The following is a 19531-nucleotide window of genomic DNA, read 5'->3' as shown; positions in this document are numbered from 1 at the left end:
GACTTAAACACATGAGACTTTATCCTGAACTGTTATTTACTGGAAGTTGGAATAAGTGTCAAATGAGCCAAAGTAATCCACGATGACGTCATGGCAATATTTATACTGAGCCTGAAATAAACAAATAACTAGGGTTAGGGATTTACATAACATAACAATAAAATCTATGATTGGTTACATATTGTGTTTATCACAGACTGTCAGGAATTCAAGTCTGAGTGTACTTCTGTTGTTGCCATCATTTTACAATTGACATCAATGACAGAACTTCTAGCATTTTAGTGGGTCATTATGGTGTTTATTATTGTGATTTTTGTTCAAGAATTCATAGTTGGTGCATAAGTTAACCTATTGCATCATCACATGATACCCTATTTGTTTATGTTTACATCCATTAGGTATATTATTTCTTTCCTTGTCAGAGTTGCTTTATAATATGGCCACAATTCCTCAACGCACTTAGTCCTTTTATATCATTGATGGATGAAAATGCAATAACGATTTCTTATTTTATACAGTAACAAATACTTTTAATATTATTATGACTTACCATACTTTCTACCATGTACGGTCGATTAGTTCTGAGTGTTTTCACAGCTTGGAAGACATCAACCATCTGGTCCACTTTGATTCTATCACAAGTAGACACTGATGCACAATATACACCACTACGACCAATACCATTACTATTGAGATATTATGACACAGAAAGTGGATTGTAATTAGAGGCGTAAGTTATTGTACATTTCTTTTGTTGTGACTAGACTTGCTTTCCTAAACATAATTTGAGATTATCTCTGAAATACTTACTTCCAGTGAACAGTCACAAGTCTATTTCCAGTCTGGTGTTGTCATCAGTCCTGCCTCCCAAAAAATAGTTTGAGATGTTCCCTGAAATACTTACATGCAGTGAAGTCTGTTGTCATCAGTCCTGCCTCACTAAAAATAATTTGAGATGTTCCCTGAAATACTTACATGCAGTTAACAGTCACTGGTCCATTTCCAGTCTGTTGTTGCCATCAGTCCTGCCTCACTAAAAATAATTTGAGATGATCCCTGAAATACTTACATGCAGTGAACAGTCACTGGTCCATTTCCAGTCTGTTGTTATCATTAGTCCTATCTCCCTAAAAATAATTTGAAATGTTCCCTGAAATACTTACATGCAGTAACAGTCACTGGTCCATTTCCAGTCTGGTGTTGTCATCAGTCCTGCCTCCCTAAAAATAGTTTGAGATGTTCCCTGAAATACTTACATGCAGTGAAGTCTGTTGTCATCAGTCCTGCCTCACTAAAAATAATTTGAGATGTTCCCTGAAATACTTACATGCAGTGAACAGTCACTGGTCCATTTCCAGTCTGTTGTTGCCATCAGTCCTGCCTCACTAAAAATAATTTGAGATGATCCCTGAAATACTTACATGCAGTGAACAGTCACTGGTCCATTTCCAGTCTGTTGTTATCATTAGTCCTATCTCCCTAAAAATAATTTGAAATGTTCCCTGAAATACTTACATGCAGTGAACAGTCACTGGTCCATTTCCAGTCTGTTGTTGCCATCTTTCAACCTTTGACATCAGATCAACAATGACAGATTTACTTGTTGGGAAATCCTGATCAGCTGGCCAACATGTCACCTGAAACTGCTGAATTGTTGTCACTACTCCTTTTGCCTGCAAATAATAAGTATTAACAGGACCAAGACAGTTACGTAATGTTTTCCTTTTTTAAATAAATTATACAGCAATTAGTGTTATTTAAGACTGAGTAGTTGCAAACACACTTTCTCAGGATTTAGATCTAAATGCAACAAATACTTGAGACACTCACAAAATGCCATTCCTCTTCAAGTAAAAACATATATCATTTGACTTCTGATTTCTTTTATGTGATCTCCTTATAAGAATCTTAAGTAATATGTAAAAAGTCTTACAAGATTTTTATCAAAAAATTTGTATGCAACTGAGCTAGACAGAATAAATTTTTATTTTTTTTTGGTCTTTGTGTCATATGATTAACAGTTGTGATTATTCCGACTTACTCCACACTCTAACAATACATAGTTGCACATAAGTTCTGGCATTTAAAATGTATTCTATAATCTACACTTATATTCTGTTCCAACAAACTGGTTATAATTTGTGTTTAAGATGGCAAAACAAATGAGAAAAATAATTATTTTTTTCATGAAAAATGAATAGGTTTCTTACAAATATTAATGACTGTAATTTTTAGGACTATTTCAAGTTATTTTTGAACAATATATTTGAAAGTGACCATGAAATAACCATTGTTAGGACAAAACTAAATCGCAAAGCCTGTTGGGTAAGGATTTGTGGTAAATCAAAAAATCTAGATTTTTCATCTTACAAGATTCTTATCAGAAGAATCCATATAGAAAGGTTTGAAATAGGAACTATGTGAGTATTGTTGTTGTATTGTCAGCAAAAGTATGTTTGAAGCCTTTGACATGTCTGACATTTGTACTGTAATAAATACAACAGCTATGATATTCACAAGATATCCAGTTCAGAAGTTTATTGTCAATCGTCAAATATCACTGAACCGATTCAGTGGATGTATTGAAACAATTCCCAACAAACTAAGTTACTCACATTTGTCAAATGTATGGTTCTAGTTGTTATATTTGTCATTTTCTCTGTTTTCACAGTCTCCACTCGAAATGGTCCATACTGCATAGAGCCCTCATCAGGCCAATATTGTCCAATGGTCTGAAAATGATAAAATAATAAACAAAACAAAAACTGTATGCTAAATTCTTCAGAAAAAAACAAACAACATGACAATTGATGTTGATTTTTTAATCATAAACTATTCTCCACAGATCTATGATAGTATTTGGTAGTGGCATCTGAGTTACCATGAATACATACCTTATCATTGTGATCCATATCATTGAGCATAACAATAAATGTTGATTTGTAATCATAAACCATTCTCCACAGATCTATGATAGTATTTGGTAATGGCATCTGGGTTACCATGAATACATACCTTATCATTGTGATCCATTTCATTGAGCATAACAATAAATGTTGATTTGTAATCATAAACTATTCTCCACAGATCTATGATAGTATTTGGTAATGGCATCTGGGTCACCATGAATACATACCTTATCATTGTGATCCATATCATTGAGCATAACAATAGATGTTGATTTGTAATCATAAACCATTCTCCACAGATCTATGATAGTATTTGGTAATGGCATCTGGGTCACCATGAATACATACCTTATCATTGTGATCCATATCATTGAGCATAACAATAAATGTTGATTTGTAATCATAAATCATTCTCCACAGATCTATGATAGTATTTGGTAATGGCATCTGGGTTACCATGAATACATACCTTATCATCGTGATCCATTTCATTGAGCATAACAATAAATGTTGATTTGTAATCATAAATCATTCTCCACAGATCTATGATAGTATTTGGTAGTGGCATCTGGATCACCATGAATACATACCTTATCATTGTGATCCATATCATTGAGCATAACAATAGATGTTGATTTGTAATCATAAACCATTCTCCACAGATCTATGATAGTATTTGGTAATGGCATCTGAGTTACAATGAATACATACCGTATCATTGAGCATAACAATAGATGTTGATTTGTAATCATAAACTATTCTCCACAGATCTATGATAATATTTGGTAATGGCATCTGAGTTACCATGAATACATACCGTATCATTGAGCATAAAAATAGATGTTGATTTGTAATCATAAACTATTCTCCACAGATCTATGGTAGTATTTGGTAATGGCATCTGAGTTACCATAAACACATACCTTATCATTGTGATCCATATCATTGAGCATAACAATAGATGTTGATTTGTAATCATAAACTATTCTCCACAGATCTATGATAATATTTGGTAATGGCATCTGAGTTACCATGAATACATACTGTATCATTGAGCATAACAATAGATGTTGATTTGTAATCATAAACTATTCTCCACAGATCTATGGTAGTATTTGGTAATGGCATCTGAGTTACCATAAACACATACCTTATCATTGTGATCCATATCATTGAGCATAACAATAGATGTTGATTTGTAATCATAAACCATTCTCCACAGATCTATGATAATATTTGGTAATGGCATCTGAGTTACCATGAATACATACCGTATCATTGAGCATAACAATAGATGTTGATTTGTAATCATAAACTATTCTCCACAGATCTATGGTAGTATTTGGTAATGGCATCTGAGTTACCATAAACACATACCTTATCATTGTGATCCATATCATTGAGCATAACAATAAATGTTGATTTGTAATCATAAATCATTCTCCACAGATCTATGATAGTATTTGGTAGTGGCATCTGGGTCACCATGAATACATACCTTATCATTGTGATCCATATCATTGAGCATAACAATAAATGTTGATTTGTAATCATAAATCATTCTCCACAGATCTATGATAGTATTTGGTAGTGGCATCTGGGTCACCATGAATACATACCTTATCATTGTGATCCATATCATTGAGCATAACAATAGATGTTGATTTGTAATCATACACCATTCTCCACAGATCTACAATAGTATTTGGTAATGGCATCTGGGTTACCAGGAATGCATCTTTCACCGTATAAGCCTGTCAATATTAATGCAATAAATAAATGAAATAATTTGAGTTAAATCACTCAGAATTTCCAGTATAAATAATTTTCAGTATAAATAATTGCCCACTTGTATGTATGAATTGTATTTGGAAATGAATAACAACTGACTGATGAATACTTACACTAATAAAACTTGCATTGATGTAGTCAGTTGAGAATTCATCTTCATATATTGGAGTCATTAAACGAATACGATGGCGATTAACTATACAAAAAAAAATGTTTTTAATTCACTTGGGAAGAATTAATACAAAAAACACTGTACTAGTCCTCTTGTATCACTTGGTATCACTAGCTACTACTAGTGTCAGTAATAAAAATACTGTGCTGGCTCACTTGGGAAATGTAAATGACAAAAATACTGTGCTAGCTTGTATCACAGTACAGTGATGAATACACTTAGTGCAGGCCAGCATCATTTGATTTGAAGGTGTTCAAGCAATCCTAAATGGTACCATAACCTGGAAAGATTGGCATAAGTCATGATATACAATGTGCAATGTACTTACATGGTAAGACATTGTGAAATCTATTCTTGTCAGAATTTTCTTCCAGTGTTCCTACATCACATTCATCATCTCTGGGTTTACGACTTACTTTGCCAAGATTCTGCAAAACGACATTAGTTCAACAAAATAAGTTCATAAAAATCATAATAGCATATATGTTGTACAAGTTTTGCATACATGTGTGGACCAACTAACACGTTTTAAAGAAATGAAAGCAACAAGATTAGAGATGAATAAACAATTCAATGATGTCTTGTTACATTTACAAGAAATACTAGTATTATGGCAGAAAATAGTTATTTTTTATTAAAAGCCTGAGCAAAGTTGTTGCAATGCTAGAACATAGTAAAATTATTGTAACCTTGCCCATGGAGTTGATTTCTTTGCAACATACTAATTATGCATTTCTTTGATCTCAACACATACCAATGAATGAGTGTAATAAAAAAAACTTGGTCTGCATTCTTTTTATCAATATTATTGGTCTGCATTCTTTTTATCAATATTATTGGTCTGCATTCTTTTTATCAATATTATTGGTCTGCATTCTTTTTATCATTATTATTGATCTGCATTCTTTTTATCAATATTAATGGTCTGCATTCTTTTTATCAATATTATTGGTCTGCATTCTTTTTATTATTTTATTATTATTCAACTTGTGTTGAATTATTAATAAATTGAAACAAATGTAGCATATGTGTGTAAAGTAACACTGATATATGTACCAGCAATGTTTACTAACCTCCCATTGTATTTGCAGTTGTGATTTTTTGGTCTTTCTGTCAATCGTCTGTAATTTTCCATAAATCTGCCTGAAGTCTGATGCTGGAATTGAAGTGTCTCCACACAAGATGGCTTCCATTACAGCAGTATGAACAAATTCATATTGCTCCTGGTAAACAAGAAACACAAAAATATTATTAGACATAATAGTGTATAATTTATATATATATATTTATATACAGTGAAAACAAATATTAGTACATGTACAGTTATAAGTAAACAGGATACCACAAAGATTACACAAAAAAAGTACAAAGAGAGTTTGAATTGACGTGTTGCAAAAGTAATTCTCATAATAACTTTCTCATCCAACTGGAATATATGGAACCCTGATTTCTATATGTGGTGAAAATATATATCCTTGCAATATACTATTTGTTTTGGACAATACAATCATTCCTTATTTGGAATTCACATTTCCTAATAAGGTAAACTACTTGCACAAAGTTTTGAAAACTTCATTTATAGCAATTATGCATGACTATAACAGTCCAGGAAATATTTCAGCACAACGTTAATAAAAGGAAAGACGGTGACCAAATGTCAGTACATAAATCATACTCCATGATGTTTAATATGGTCTGAGTGCTATTTTTCAGTTGTATACAATAATTAGTATTTGTACAATACAATTTTTATGTCTGTTTATTAGTTGAGCCAAATTAAAGAGTAATTCTCCATAAAAGTTGATGAAAAGGCATATGTTTTAATGGTTTATTCAAATTACAGAGGTAATCATTTAATCTTTCAATACAGCCAATGTATACATTGTAAACAATGGGTGGGCCGTTCAAATTATGGCTACCATGATGTACTGGCATAATCTTTGGGATTGGAGAAACAGGATTCAAGTTCAGTCAGAATAAATGCATGTGATTCTAAGACAGTAGTAGTTTGAAGGAAATGGAAGTGAATGACAGATGCAATGGTCAAATGACTGTGCATAATCCCTATATGATAACATTGAATTACCATTACTATAAAATACTATGAGGTTATTATGAGAATACTTCAAAGTATGCCAAAGACAGTACAGCTGGAGCATCGACCGACATGCAGCAGAGGTCGTTGTGCGGCATACTGTTTGAGTGCATACTTTGAGGTATTCTCGTAATAACCATATTATTATACATCTTTTCCTTTCAAGGATACACCAATGGAATGCTGAAATCCAAAATATTTAGAACAGAATCAGCGAACTTTTTTGTGTTGAATCAGGTCAAACCCTGGTGGCAGCCATGATTGTTTTTATTATTAGAGGACGCTTATGCCCCGCAATCATTCCATATTTGGAATTCGCATTTCCTAATATGGTAGGATGAAAATACCCAGTAAAATACTGCAAAATCACGGCACGCAGTAACTTACGACGTTACGGTGATAGATGTATAATAATAGTAAGTAAATAAGTAAATAACTTTATTGATTTCGTATCATTATCAGGATCTTGGAAATAATACAATAAAGAATGTTGTTTAAATAAACAACAGCTAGCTAAAAAAGTAACAAACTAAAGTAAACAATTAGAAAATTAGATCAATAAGTAAAACATATACAAGAAATGTAAAATATATATAAAAATAATATATATGATGGACATTATTTAAACGAACAATATGCAAAGTTAATATACATCTACAACACACACTCAAGACAAGGACAGTTTATATCAACATGGTCTTTGACATGAAAAATACCAGACAATCATCAATCATATAGTGGTTGCATTAATTACAGGAAAACCATTGTAAAATGTAAGTAATTAGAGCCATCAGTTTATGAGCACATATACTGGAATATGTATTAGTAACTCAAAGCCTATACCAACATGTAGAATATGAGCTCTACCTTGTATGAATTTACACACATGACAACTAGCCAAACACAAACAGTTTACAGTCAATAGTTAGCACATATAAAGCGAAATACCTGATCTGATCTCAATTAGATGATTGTAGGCATTACTAAGGTCCATATAGCAACAACTGTCCACTCAAGTCAGTAAAATAAAATGATACAAAGCAGTAAGTAAAGCAGAATACTAATTACTGCATTATTTGCAAGAAGAGAAAGAAATCATTAAAAAGAATAGTGTCAGAGAATTATGCTGTTAAAATAGGTTTTATATTTAATGGTTTTTAGTATAATCTGTAAGCTTTTTGCAAGCAGTATATGTAAATATAGGTATCCATAAAAGTCTGAACTTCATTGTGAATGCAAAATTACCGAGTGTTATACATTTCAAGAACACAACATTACGAATATAAAATTGCCATGCACCATGCTGTGCCAAACACTGATACATCATATGACAGTTGATACTTGTATCACATACACCTAAAATGAGCTTATACACAAATTCTACTCATTTGACATATGGGAATCAAAACACAATATTTAAAACCACTGTATCCTAGTACCAGCTAGTGGTTTGCTAATTTAAATAGAATTGAGACTGAAAGTTAGATTACGTAGACCACAATATACATTGTAACACTGGTAATATTGCCAAAATTATATTATGCAATTTTTACCCAAAATTTTTTTTGCACAGTTAGTCATATGTTATAAACATATTATATATTAAAGCGGAGGAGTCGTCACCTGCACATGCGTCAGATGGCCATAGCGTGTCATTATTTACAAACAAGCGTCCACCCATGAGCTTTTGCGTTTTTAGTGTGTTGATATTGTCGCTTGGGACTCAATTTCCTTACGTGCACAGGTGACGACCCTTTCGCTTTAAATGCTTAAGATATATTGACAACATGGTAATTGTAGCGACAGATAGTGAAACATTGTGACAGTAATTATGATCACTATTACACACATTGAGAAAACTTACTGCTGTTTGAACAAAGTTCATTCTGTTTTCTCTTCCTCTTTTCACAAAGTTGAAGACATCAATACATCCCTCAGCATTGGCCATTTTCAGCATAGAATCAATGGATATAAATGATCCGGTTCGACCAATACCAGCACTGCAGATAGAGATGTAAGTCATAAGCAAATACATCATTTAATATTTTGTAGTTGTTAAATTTACCAGATTTTGGAGAAATTAAAAAATAAATCATAATTAATAGTATACAAAACTGAAACAAATTATTTCAAAACAAAACATGAATGCCTGTAAATGTGTATGACGTTGTTAGTACACACATATTTGTAAAATTGATTGCAATCATTCAACGTATGCCTCAGATACACATGTATAGATCCAGAGCTACATTATTTAATAAACATGGCTGCCAGTTATCTATTTGAATGTGATTTGTAAACAAAAATGAATGAAGAGTCGACATGTTTTGATGCATATACCAAGTTTTAAATAAAATCTGTCCATGCATGACAAATATTTGGTCCTGGAATGGCAGAAATGCTTGATTTTGTTGCATTTTAGCGCTAAAATGGATGCAATTCGTTCATGTTAAATCAAATCCTGAAACAAATTGCATGTGTATATGTGTTTAACATATGTGTGAAGTTACGCATGAGTGGTCAAGGCACGTCAGAGTTATGGAACTTGTTAAAACAAAATGTCCACCAGTCAGCCACTTTGAATCTAATCTGTAAAATGTACCAAGTTTGAACGAACAAAATTTGTTTATTATTGCCTAAAATACATTTATGATATTTCTGATTTCCATGCATTTTAAAATACATGCATAAAGCACATGGGTAAAAAACATGATGTTAGAGACATGGATATAGAACTGCAATTGTTAGAACAAAATGGCTACAACATAATCTAACCTGCAAATTCATGTGCATCAAGCTATATTCAATGTTTGCAAAAAGTTTAAAGAAAATCTGTCCATGCATAACAAAAAACTTGTTTATGAAATACAGATATGCCAGATTTTGATATATTTTTAGAACTAAGCTGATCACGTTTTTGGCCATCTTAAATTGAATACAAAAACATATATGTGCATAATGCAAAGACAATGGTATTATGTAATCATAGTTTTGGGCAGTTATTCAATATAACCACACATTTCAAGTAATGGTTCTTCTTCTGTGTAAAGGCTATTGCCTAAAATGTCTGGTTATATTGATTACCTACTATCATTTATATGTTACCGTTACGGTATATTTATCAGACCAAACTGCTTCCTCTAATTATTTAATTGTATTCAAAAAATGTTTGATGCATGTGTGGAGTTTGAACATTGACAGGTATGCCATGTCCAAGTCACAAATGCAGAAATACAGATGCACAGACAGACAGACAGACAGACAGACAGACAGACAGACAGACAGACAGACAGACAGACAGACAGACAGACAGACAGACAGACAGATCGGGATGGGAACTAATTACCGGTATATATTAAACAAAAACATACCTAGAAAAGCACATTACAATAGAAACACATGTATAGTAGAATAAAGTAAAAAAATCATAGATGACATTATAAATAAAGAAAATATGTGCTCTATATCAATAAAATCACTCTATATACTGGAAATGATGAAAACCATGATATAGTAGAAATTAGACAAATTAAACATTTCACAGCAGACATATAACACAATGCCACATCAGTAAAATGGAGCACACTGTAGTAGCTAGACATAGACTAATTATTAACAAATGCACTCAAAAAAATAATCATAAGTACAGTGTAATAAGCATATGAAGTAAAGCACTCTCTTCTATCAGTAGAAAAAGAGAAAACAATACCGTATATAGTTGAATAAATCAATAGGCTACATATCAAACCAACAATATCTGCAACTCTATAATAGCCCAAGAATAATTAGTGTATAATTCATAGAGCAACTTTTAAACTCAGTATATATCACTTACCTGCAATGTACTACCATAGGTCCACTCTTGGCATCATGAACTGAATTAATATGTTGTAATGCACTCAGTACACCAGTAGCATATATCGGTACACCCATATCAGGCCAGACAGTGAAATGAAACTGTTTTACTTCATGTTCATGGTCAGAGTTCTCCTGCACATAAGAAAGGTATGCTACATATGAAAATTTGTGCTTACAACTGGTTTTTAATCCGTGTCGAAAACGTGCACAGAATGGTCGTTTTGTGCACGTTTTCGACACGACTTATCAGCTACCTCAAGTGCCAAATCCATGAAATAAACAACCAATGTCAATAGAGTAGCCTAGGTGTTAAAAATGGATTAAGTACTGGCAAACCAACTTCTGCATATGTATGTTACTAAACGCTTGCTTTTTAGCTGATTTAGTCATCATTTTTGAATTCAGAAGCCCGCAAAACCTAATATTACATGTGAGTACGAAACAAATCCGTCGAGATGTCACGTTTTCCCGTAAAAGGGATGCTGGCTGTTCCCTCTCTGGACTCCCTCCCCGCGTATACTAGTACTGGTACTACCATGGATTAGTACCTTCCATGGTACTACCAACTCTAACCATGTCCCTATTTGGTGACGCATGTAAAGCTATAAATGGGCATCAATACTCATTTCGCCCAATATTTCGCTTTTATAACATTTTATAACATATCACTTAATTTCCGATCGGAAACACAACCATGTTTTTATCCCTTTTTTTTCTCACTCGCTTATTAAAAACACTGACCGCTTGTTCAAACACTGAACACTGGCACATGAGTTGTCGAAATGGTTGTTTTAGTGCTAAAGTTTGAGGATTCAATGAGTATTAACCATTATTTAATTTCGAACGACACTTCCAAACCATCATACTTTGTTTCGTTCGCGAACGTACAGCGGGAATGTGTTCCGTTTGAATCCAGGGCTGCTATATCGTTTCAACAACATGATTATCAAGACAATTACGTGATACAGGCAATGCTAACTCCTTAGGGCAGAGAGCAGATACACCAGGAACATATTGATGCCACGGCCATGTATTTAAAATGCGAGCATGCAGACGGGCGATATTTCTGGGTTCACGCGCTCAAACAAATAAGCGAAAATTATTCAACAGGCGGTTGCAAAAGCGATTAAAAATGATAATCGAAAAGCAGAAGTGAGCAGGAGGTTGGGTGAAATTAGTGCTGTACATTCAGGTCCTTTGTAAAAATACGATCGGCCAAGATCTATATCATTCTGAGGCACGCTAGAGACAGACAAAATGCAGTTTTAAATATTGACACCGTTCGTATTTTTTAAATGAGTCAAAAAATAAATAAATTGTAAGCTGCTTAAGCGATGATGGATTGAAACACTCGTTTTGCAAGTTTTAACGGCTACGTTCTCCTGAAGATATAAGACTTCACTTTCGGAGTTATTACCGAAGATAATGTGCAACAGCAAAAAACAACAACATTTGGTTATGTGAAATAGAGTAGCATTCATGTAGGTCCAATCAGTACTGTTGTATCGTCTATTTCGTCAACCGAACGTTACTACCCGGACCTGCTCGTCGATTATTATTGCAAATGTCATTTTTTCCCAGAATCAATTGAATATAAGTACGTTATTTTAGAATGATTTTCATTTGGTTTCACCAAAGACAATTGTCTTTAGTTTCACGTGATAGTTAATCTGATTTATCATATAGCATTACAAACAGGAAGTCCTCGGCATGGGTCAGAGTACTAGTATACCCCAGACCACTCGTTTTGATGAATATAACATGTACGGAAACATTACTGCCGTCTGAAACTAACTTTTAATTTTATTTAATTAAACAGGAACATATATATTAAAAGTCATATTTTTTACTAGTGAACCACGTTCACGAGAACATCTGATAACTATTGTGTGTTCGGAAGATGCGCATTGCGGAAAGATACTTGTAGTTTGATACCAAAGTAGTGACATCGCATGGAAGTAAATATGACGTTATTGTTTACTTGCTCATCATAATATTCCAGCCCTGCTTACGTTGGGCATACGGCGTTTGACATTGGTGTTACTATATGTACTATACTGTCTATGGTTAAACAGGGCCCAAATTGATAGGGAGTAAAACACGGAAGTGGAAGAGCTGTCCATGCATTGACCAATCACACAAGAGCTCACAAACACCAACGAAATATTTGTTGTTGTACTAAACAAAGGGGTTTGGCACTAAAAACAATGGAACGTTTATAGGCTTAACGTTGGATTTAGATCGTGTTATAATCCAAATCCCCCACTAAGACTTGTAAGCACCAATTTTCATATGTAACTATAGACATATACACAACATGGTATGAACTGTCAAATTGGTGTCACCCAAAAATTGAAAAAAAAAAATATTCAGCTAAATTACTGTGTCAGCATATACGTACTTGTCTCACATTGATTGTTCTTAGAAAGTAGTCAGGAAATTGCTCAGATTTCACAAGTGTCACACATATGGAGCCATATTTCTTGCTGCCATTTTGTGGCCAATACTGGACACACTTTACCTAATACAGAAGAAAACACACAAAACAATGCGAATGAAGATTGTTTGTTTCATTGTAAGCATATGTGCATAATCTAAATGACATTTCAAAAAACATTAATATAATGAATTGTTTGCCTCAAAAATCAAAACCACCTGTAGGATTTGTATAATGAATGAATGAATGAATATGAGCATACAATACCTGTATGTGAATGTGAGCTTGAAATGGATGACTGTGATGTTAGCTTCGCCTAGATTTCAACAGTGCAGCATGTTCGAGTAATGATGAATGATCAGTGATTTTTTGGTATTTCGTTATGAGAACAAAAATGTTATGAAAAGGACTGTGATTCAGTGTCTTCAGGATCCCAGTGAAATTATCAATGCTGCAAGAATTTAATCACAGGCATATTACATATAAATACACAAGACATGTGACACGAACAGACAACAAAGGCAAAGCCACTGTAAGCATGTACACAGTATTGTAAATGTAGTGTATACTACACTAACTGGTCCCAAAAATAACATCTCCGCCAGCCAAGGACCATTTATTCGGCAGAAGCCTCAACATTAGCCCTTGGCAAATTTCACCACAATTTACTGTATGTCGCACGCCCTCAAACGATTATTCACTTGGGCTCATTTGCATTACCCAATTAGAACTCATGATTATTTGGTAAAATACGGTTTGCACAAATATTTAGACATTCCATCATCTTCATTCACTGTGTGGGTAACACACAATTTTCAACATTGGAATATGAAATTTTGGAAACGTATCATTGAATATTGACCTTCTGTTCTTGACTCCTGGTTAATCAGTTCAAAGTCTACATGCCACCATTGTTTTCATCTGCGATGACCCCCGCCATTCACATTTATGACGCAGCAACAGTGATTGGTGGTGCCAGCTCATTGGCGCGCCCAATCAAATGACTCAATTTACTTGCAGTGAAATACAGCTTTTCCTTACACGATCACGCACGGGTTCGTTGGCCCGTTATGAATTGCTGGCTTTAGTGCATGAAACCGTGCGATTCAGGCATTGCAAAAAATAACAACTTGGGAAAGTATAGAGTGTAAAGAATGCAGACATACAACAGCACCATGGACATTGGCAAGATAAAATTCTGATGTCACACATATAAAGCATTCATGATACAGTATGACCTATCCAGTTATGATTGTCCTTAGGGACAAGTTCATGACCACCAGCAGTAACAAACATCTAGATGAAACTAATATAATTACAGGCATATTAAAAATATATAAACAGGAAACAAATTCACACATTCGATCACATCGAAGCGTCTGTCCACTGAAGAGACACACACTACATTTCATACACTGACTGTCCCCAAATAGGATGTAATAAATGTGGACCTCCAGTGACTAGATGAACATATGCAAATCAAAGACTTTGACAATTTGCCTAATAGAGGCAGCGGCACGAAATTTTGCATGAGGGGACCAGATCTGCTCACCAACCTTGCGCCAAAGGTGCGACCTTATTGGGGGGTCTGGGGGCATGCTCCCCCTTAAAAATTTTGAAATGTAAACGCTCTGAAACGCTATTTCCTTCATTTTGGGGGAAAATTTTGCTGATACAAAGGGTTACAGCTTGATTTTGAATGGACGAGGGGACGACCGTGCTCTCTGCCCCCCCCCGTGCCGCAACCACTGCCTAATACTGTAATATTATATGTTCGATAATATGCAATCAAGCTGTAAATCTCAAATTTTGCTATAAACTTAATCTGTACATACCTTCCCACCTTCAGAAAGGTTGGTGGTCATAAGAATTGTGCCAACATTTTCTTTCACCACCATTCTCCAAAAGTCTTTAATAGTTACATCAGTGGGTCCTAAAATAATTATATGCATGTTAGTGTTGTATAACTTTGTTTAAATGCCTAATATTACATAGATGTAATATTATAATATCAACTGTAATAGTTCAACATAGCATTAACACATAGTGATGGAGTGTACACTAATAACTATAATGCAGTCCATGCAGAGAGGACTTACCTTGGGTAGCAATGTATGCGTTATTCTTCTGGTAACCCTGTAAAATGAAAGAACATGCTCAGTCACGTATATTATACAATCAGTGCTGTGGTGTCACACAATGTTAATGTTGAATTTAAACAAAACTAATAAATTCAAATGTAAGTACTCACATCAATATAATTAGCATTGATATAATCTGAATTGGGATCATCATTAATCACATCTAATACCACTCTGGAATGGTCATCTATATAAGGAACCAAATCGTCATAAAACAGTAAAAGTTTAAAGATACAAAGTTAACTAACTAGTTTAAAGATACAAAGTTAACTAACTACAATATGCTGCACAAGCAGCACTATAAGAAGTCTCAAAAAATCATATGCTTATAATACTTGACAGATAATTTTAAAACAAAGAATGAACTTATATACTATAAAGTTGAGTAAATTTGTGAAAGGTTGAGTTAATTATACCAAATATCAATTCTCCAGTCATTAAAAAAAATTATACAAAATGTATGGGGTGAATGTCTTTTTTACCACATCACCCATATACAGTTTTTTGATTTTTTTTGTTTTGACGACACCACAAAATATGATATATAAGAAGAACACTGGTTAAAATAATACGATATCAGTAATATTTTCATGTAATAATTATACACACTCACATGAAAGAACATTGCGAAATCTGTTCTTTGATTTGTTTTCTGGAATTTTAGCAGCTTCATGAGGTATATTTGTATTAGCGCTTTGAGGCAACAACTGGAAATAAAAAAATAAAAATCTCATACAAAGCCGTTTCCAGTAGCTGTTCCTACATTTCACAATACAAACTATGTACATGTATGTCTACCTTAACATGTGTAAAATTTTACTAATAATATAACATTTAAATTTGTATTTATTGCATTGATAAACTATTTCAGCATTTTAAAATAAAATGAAAATCACAAACCTTGATACAGACATATTGCCCCATACAGCAAAAATGATAATACTAATAAGCATTGATCCAATTATAAAACATACTATGTAAGCACATACATATTAAGCATCTATTAAAACTATAAGTAACATACCTTAAATTGTGAAACAAAATCATTTTCTTCTCGTTTCTTAATAACATAATCAGCCAAATCTTTAACTTGAATTGTGTATTGCGAGTTATGTATTGGCTTGGCTTTAGGTTTTGGCTTTGGAGGGAGACTCCTTGGCTTGGCTGCAGGTTCAGAAGTTGGCACTTTTGTTGGCTTTATAGGTTTGTCAGGTTTCACCACATCAGGAGCCTTCTTTGCTTCAGTTATATTCATATATTGAGATTCACCAGTTTCTTTATCTGTGACAGTGTCTATGTGGAAAAAATTGTCAACAACATTTAACAATAGACCATTTTCCGTTCACTGCGAGAATCATGAGTTATGTGTGAAATTGAACGTAAAAACAGGACAAACAAGGGTCATAGTGGCATCAAACATCGCGTGGGATTCAACAAACACAAAAAATATTTTGGGAGCATTTCCCTGCTTAATAATGTGCTGTACACATTTGATGATAGACAATTTCGATTAAGTGATGGTATTCAAAAGCAATATTCCTCTGTCGAAGATCGGCCGGTCAATGTGAGTTACGAACTGAAGTAATTCAAGTTCAAAATCAAATCATTCAATTTTTGTGGTGACGCGGGTCTTTCATGCATCTCGCGAGATCTCGCAGTTGAACAGAAAATCACCTATTTATGAACTTGAAGTACTGTAAATGTATTCACTGGGTTTTAATTTTATTTATTTTTGCAAAAACCACTAAATTAAATCCAAGTGAATATGTAAAGTAACAATAAAACTCATTTCCTTGATAAATCCATGAAATTATAAAAACACAGTGAATATACTCAAAACATCAAAATAGTGAAATTAAATGTCAGTGAAAATAAATGGTTTTACAGTACATATAAATATTCTTAAAGTGTATTCCTTATAAGATTGTTGCAAACAACCTTGAGTGTGGTTCCTTTCTCAGAGTTTTCTAAATAATAAAATTGAAAAGGTTCAAGTAAGGTTCAATATCAAATTCTTGTGCTTAAAGGGAAACACATAAAACACCTCTTTTTAACTTTCCACATTTAGAAGTCTGTAGAAAAATTCTAAATTCACATTTTTACATAAATCTCTTCATTCAAATTATAATTGTAGTTTTCATGACAATTTCATGTACCATCTCATTCAACAAGCCGTCTCATGTGCTGTTTTTTTAATGAATTGTTCAACAGTTAGGATTTTCAGTCTTTTTAAGTGTCGTTTAGCTACATATTTTAGACAGTAGTGTTCTAAAGTTTTGTATTTATTGTTTTATTTTTCATTTTTTTAGGTTAAATTGTCATTAAATTTTTATTTTACCCAGTATACATGTATGTAAATTTGTCATTGTACTCAAGCCTATAATTGTTTTCTTTTTCCCGTTATATGCAGTTTAATGAAAAAAATAAATAAAATAAAGGAGTGATAGGAACTTATGGTAGTTGTCGTTAACTAGGATATTCTGGGGATCACTATTCATTTTTTATGAAATCATGCTTTGACATGGCTTCATAAGAATATTATTAATTGTTTTCCCCCAAACAAATGACGATGTGTTAAAATGAATAATTGTGTAACACTAAAGTGTTTATTTTTCGCCATATTTATTAGATTATATGCCTGCAATCTTCCTTATAATATATTGTTTAACAAAGGTAAATAAAAGACAAGGGTATGCAAACAATGTGACATGTGCTAAAGATCCAAATATACTCAAGAAATCATCAAATTTCTAGACATGGTAATGCAAGTGAGTGAAATTAGAAATGAAACTGAACTAGTCATTCCTTACTTAGTGTTTCCACAAAGAAACAGTTCCATGGACACTAATAATCATCCATGGAATTCTGTGATGCTATTAGCCATGCGACATCTATAGGATCATCATTGCATATGCTTTCATATCATAAGTTTCAGTACTCAAGTAAATAGGGAATTTAGTGGTTTTAAATCGTGTTTCGATTGCCTCTGCAAAATGAGCTCAGAGTATCTAAAACATTTAAAGTACAATGTAACAACATCATAATAATAATAATAATAATAACTTTATTTAATTAAGCGCAACAATCATAAGTATAAAATTACCATGCTTCAAGCTACTTATACGTTAATACATTATATCACAATTGATTAAGTATAATTTTTAATGAGCTTATGTGCCCCCTTCACACATTGGAAACCAAACACCATATTTTAAACCACTGTATTTAAATCATTTACAGACATGCAAATTGAGTGACAATATCAATGGTGAATTTAGATTATGCATGGAAAATTCACAATATTCAGGTTTCTAAACTGAATTAAAAGCAACTTACCTGAATTCATGCTGGATTCCTCTAAATTTGCATAAGCATTCTCAAAAGGCATACTGCTGTTAGGTGTTTCATATTCAGTACTACGTTTCTGGTTTCCCAGACGCCTTGTATATAAAAAGCAAAATGAATTATTCAATGACTGTGTTGGAATAATTCTGCAATATTAGACGAATAACAAATTTTGCCTGACAGATTTGTTCACATTTTAAGTTTACTTCTAATCAGTCAATTATGTACATGTAAGGTCCTTCCAACAAACTCAGAAGTATCTCTTCTGTTACCATTAGAGATGTCTTTATATAATGTATAATTATTGTCATAGTACTGTACATAACTTTTGATATAGTGTATAAGAGGACTGTAAATAGTAATGATTTATAAACTACAATTTAAATATCATTCATTATATAAAACAATATATATCCCCACCAATTCTTGGGGGCAAAGCTACGTATGTCACAGAGCATTCTATGTTGCTTGGACTTGCACCACTGTACAATGTATTTCTGTGTGCTATGCGTGGGCTGCTGTGGAACACAGGTCGAGGAGCCAGTGAAAACGGCTGAAGACAAGAAAACACTTACCTTCTCATAATAAATACTGCAACTATTATTGCTACAACAATTAAAAGAACCACAACAACACCAACAGCAACACCAACAGCAGAACCACCTGGTTCTATTATGTTGGGTACTCCACCTACAAACATGAAACAAATTTACTACTATCATTTTGATGATTCTTTAAATGTATTGATGGAAAACATATTTATACACAACTAGTATGTATTGT

The 19531-nt window shown here is 33.2% G+C and overlaps 1 protein-coding gene across 1 annotated transcript; it reads right to left on the bottom strand.

Annotated features, from left to right (window-relative positions):
* Positions 1-21: 21 nt before the first annotated feature.
* Positions 22-19392, bottom strand: LOC102806175 (receptor-type tyrosine-protein phosphatase T-like). The gene is made up of 18 exons (XM_085503363.1): positions 19324-19392; positions 18740-18843; positions 16428-16696; positions 16017-16110; positions 15514-15590; positions 15362-15398; positions 15098-15195; positions 13227-13346; positions 10803-10957; positions 8832-8967; positions 5946-6095; positions 5201-5300; positions 4814-4896; positions 4529-4663; positions 2616-2732; positions 1516-1673; positions 551-686; positions 22-111 (listed from the first exon to the last, which is right to left on the bottom strand). The coding sequence occupies exons 1-18, from the start codon at positions 19329-19331 to the stop codon at positions 37-39; spliced, it is 2052 nt and encodes a 683-aa protein (XP_085359489.1). The 5' UTR covers positions 19332-19392; the 3' UTR covers positions 22-36.
* Between the last annotated feature and the right edge of the window lie 139 nt (positions 19393-19531).

The sequence above is a fragment of the Saccoglossus kowalevskii genome, chromosome 9, assembly GCF_978046115.1.
Source record: "Saccoglossus kowalevskii chromosome 9, keSacKowa6.1, whole genome shotgun sequence".
In the NCBI taxonomy this organism is placed as follows: Eukaryota; Metazoa; Hemichordata; class Enteropneusta; family Harrimaniidae; genus Saccoglossus; species Saccoglossus kowalevskii.
The sequence above is the reverse complement of the archived record's forward strand: the minus strand, read 5'-3'. Positions and strand labels throughout refer to the sequence as shown.

Bases quoted from the DNA above. Each gene is read 5' to 3' on its own strand.
- LOC102806175 (XM_085503363.1), bottom strand. The intron at 8,968-10,802 runs GTAAGTGATATA...CTCTATCTGCAG, and splicing joins CCTATGGTAGTACATTGCAG to TGCTGGTATTGGTCGAACCG. The intron at 4,897-5,200 runs GTAAGTACATTG...TTTTTTGTATAG, and splicing joins ATTTCACAATGTCTTACCAT to TTAATCGCCATCGTATTCGT.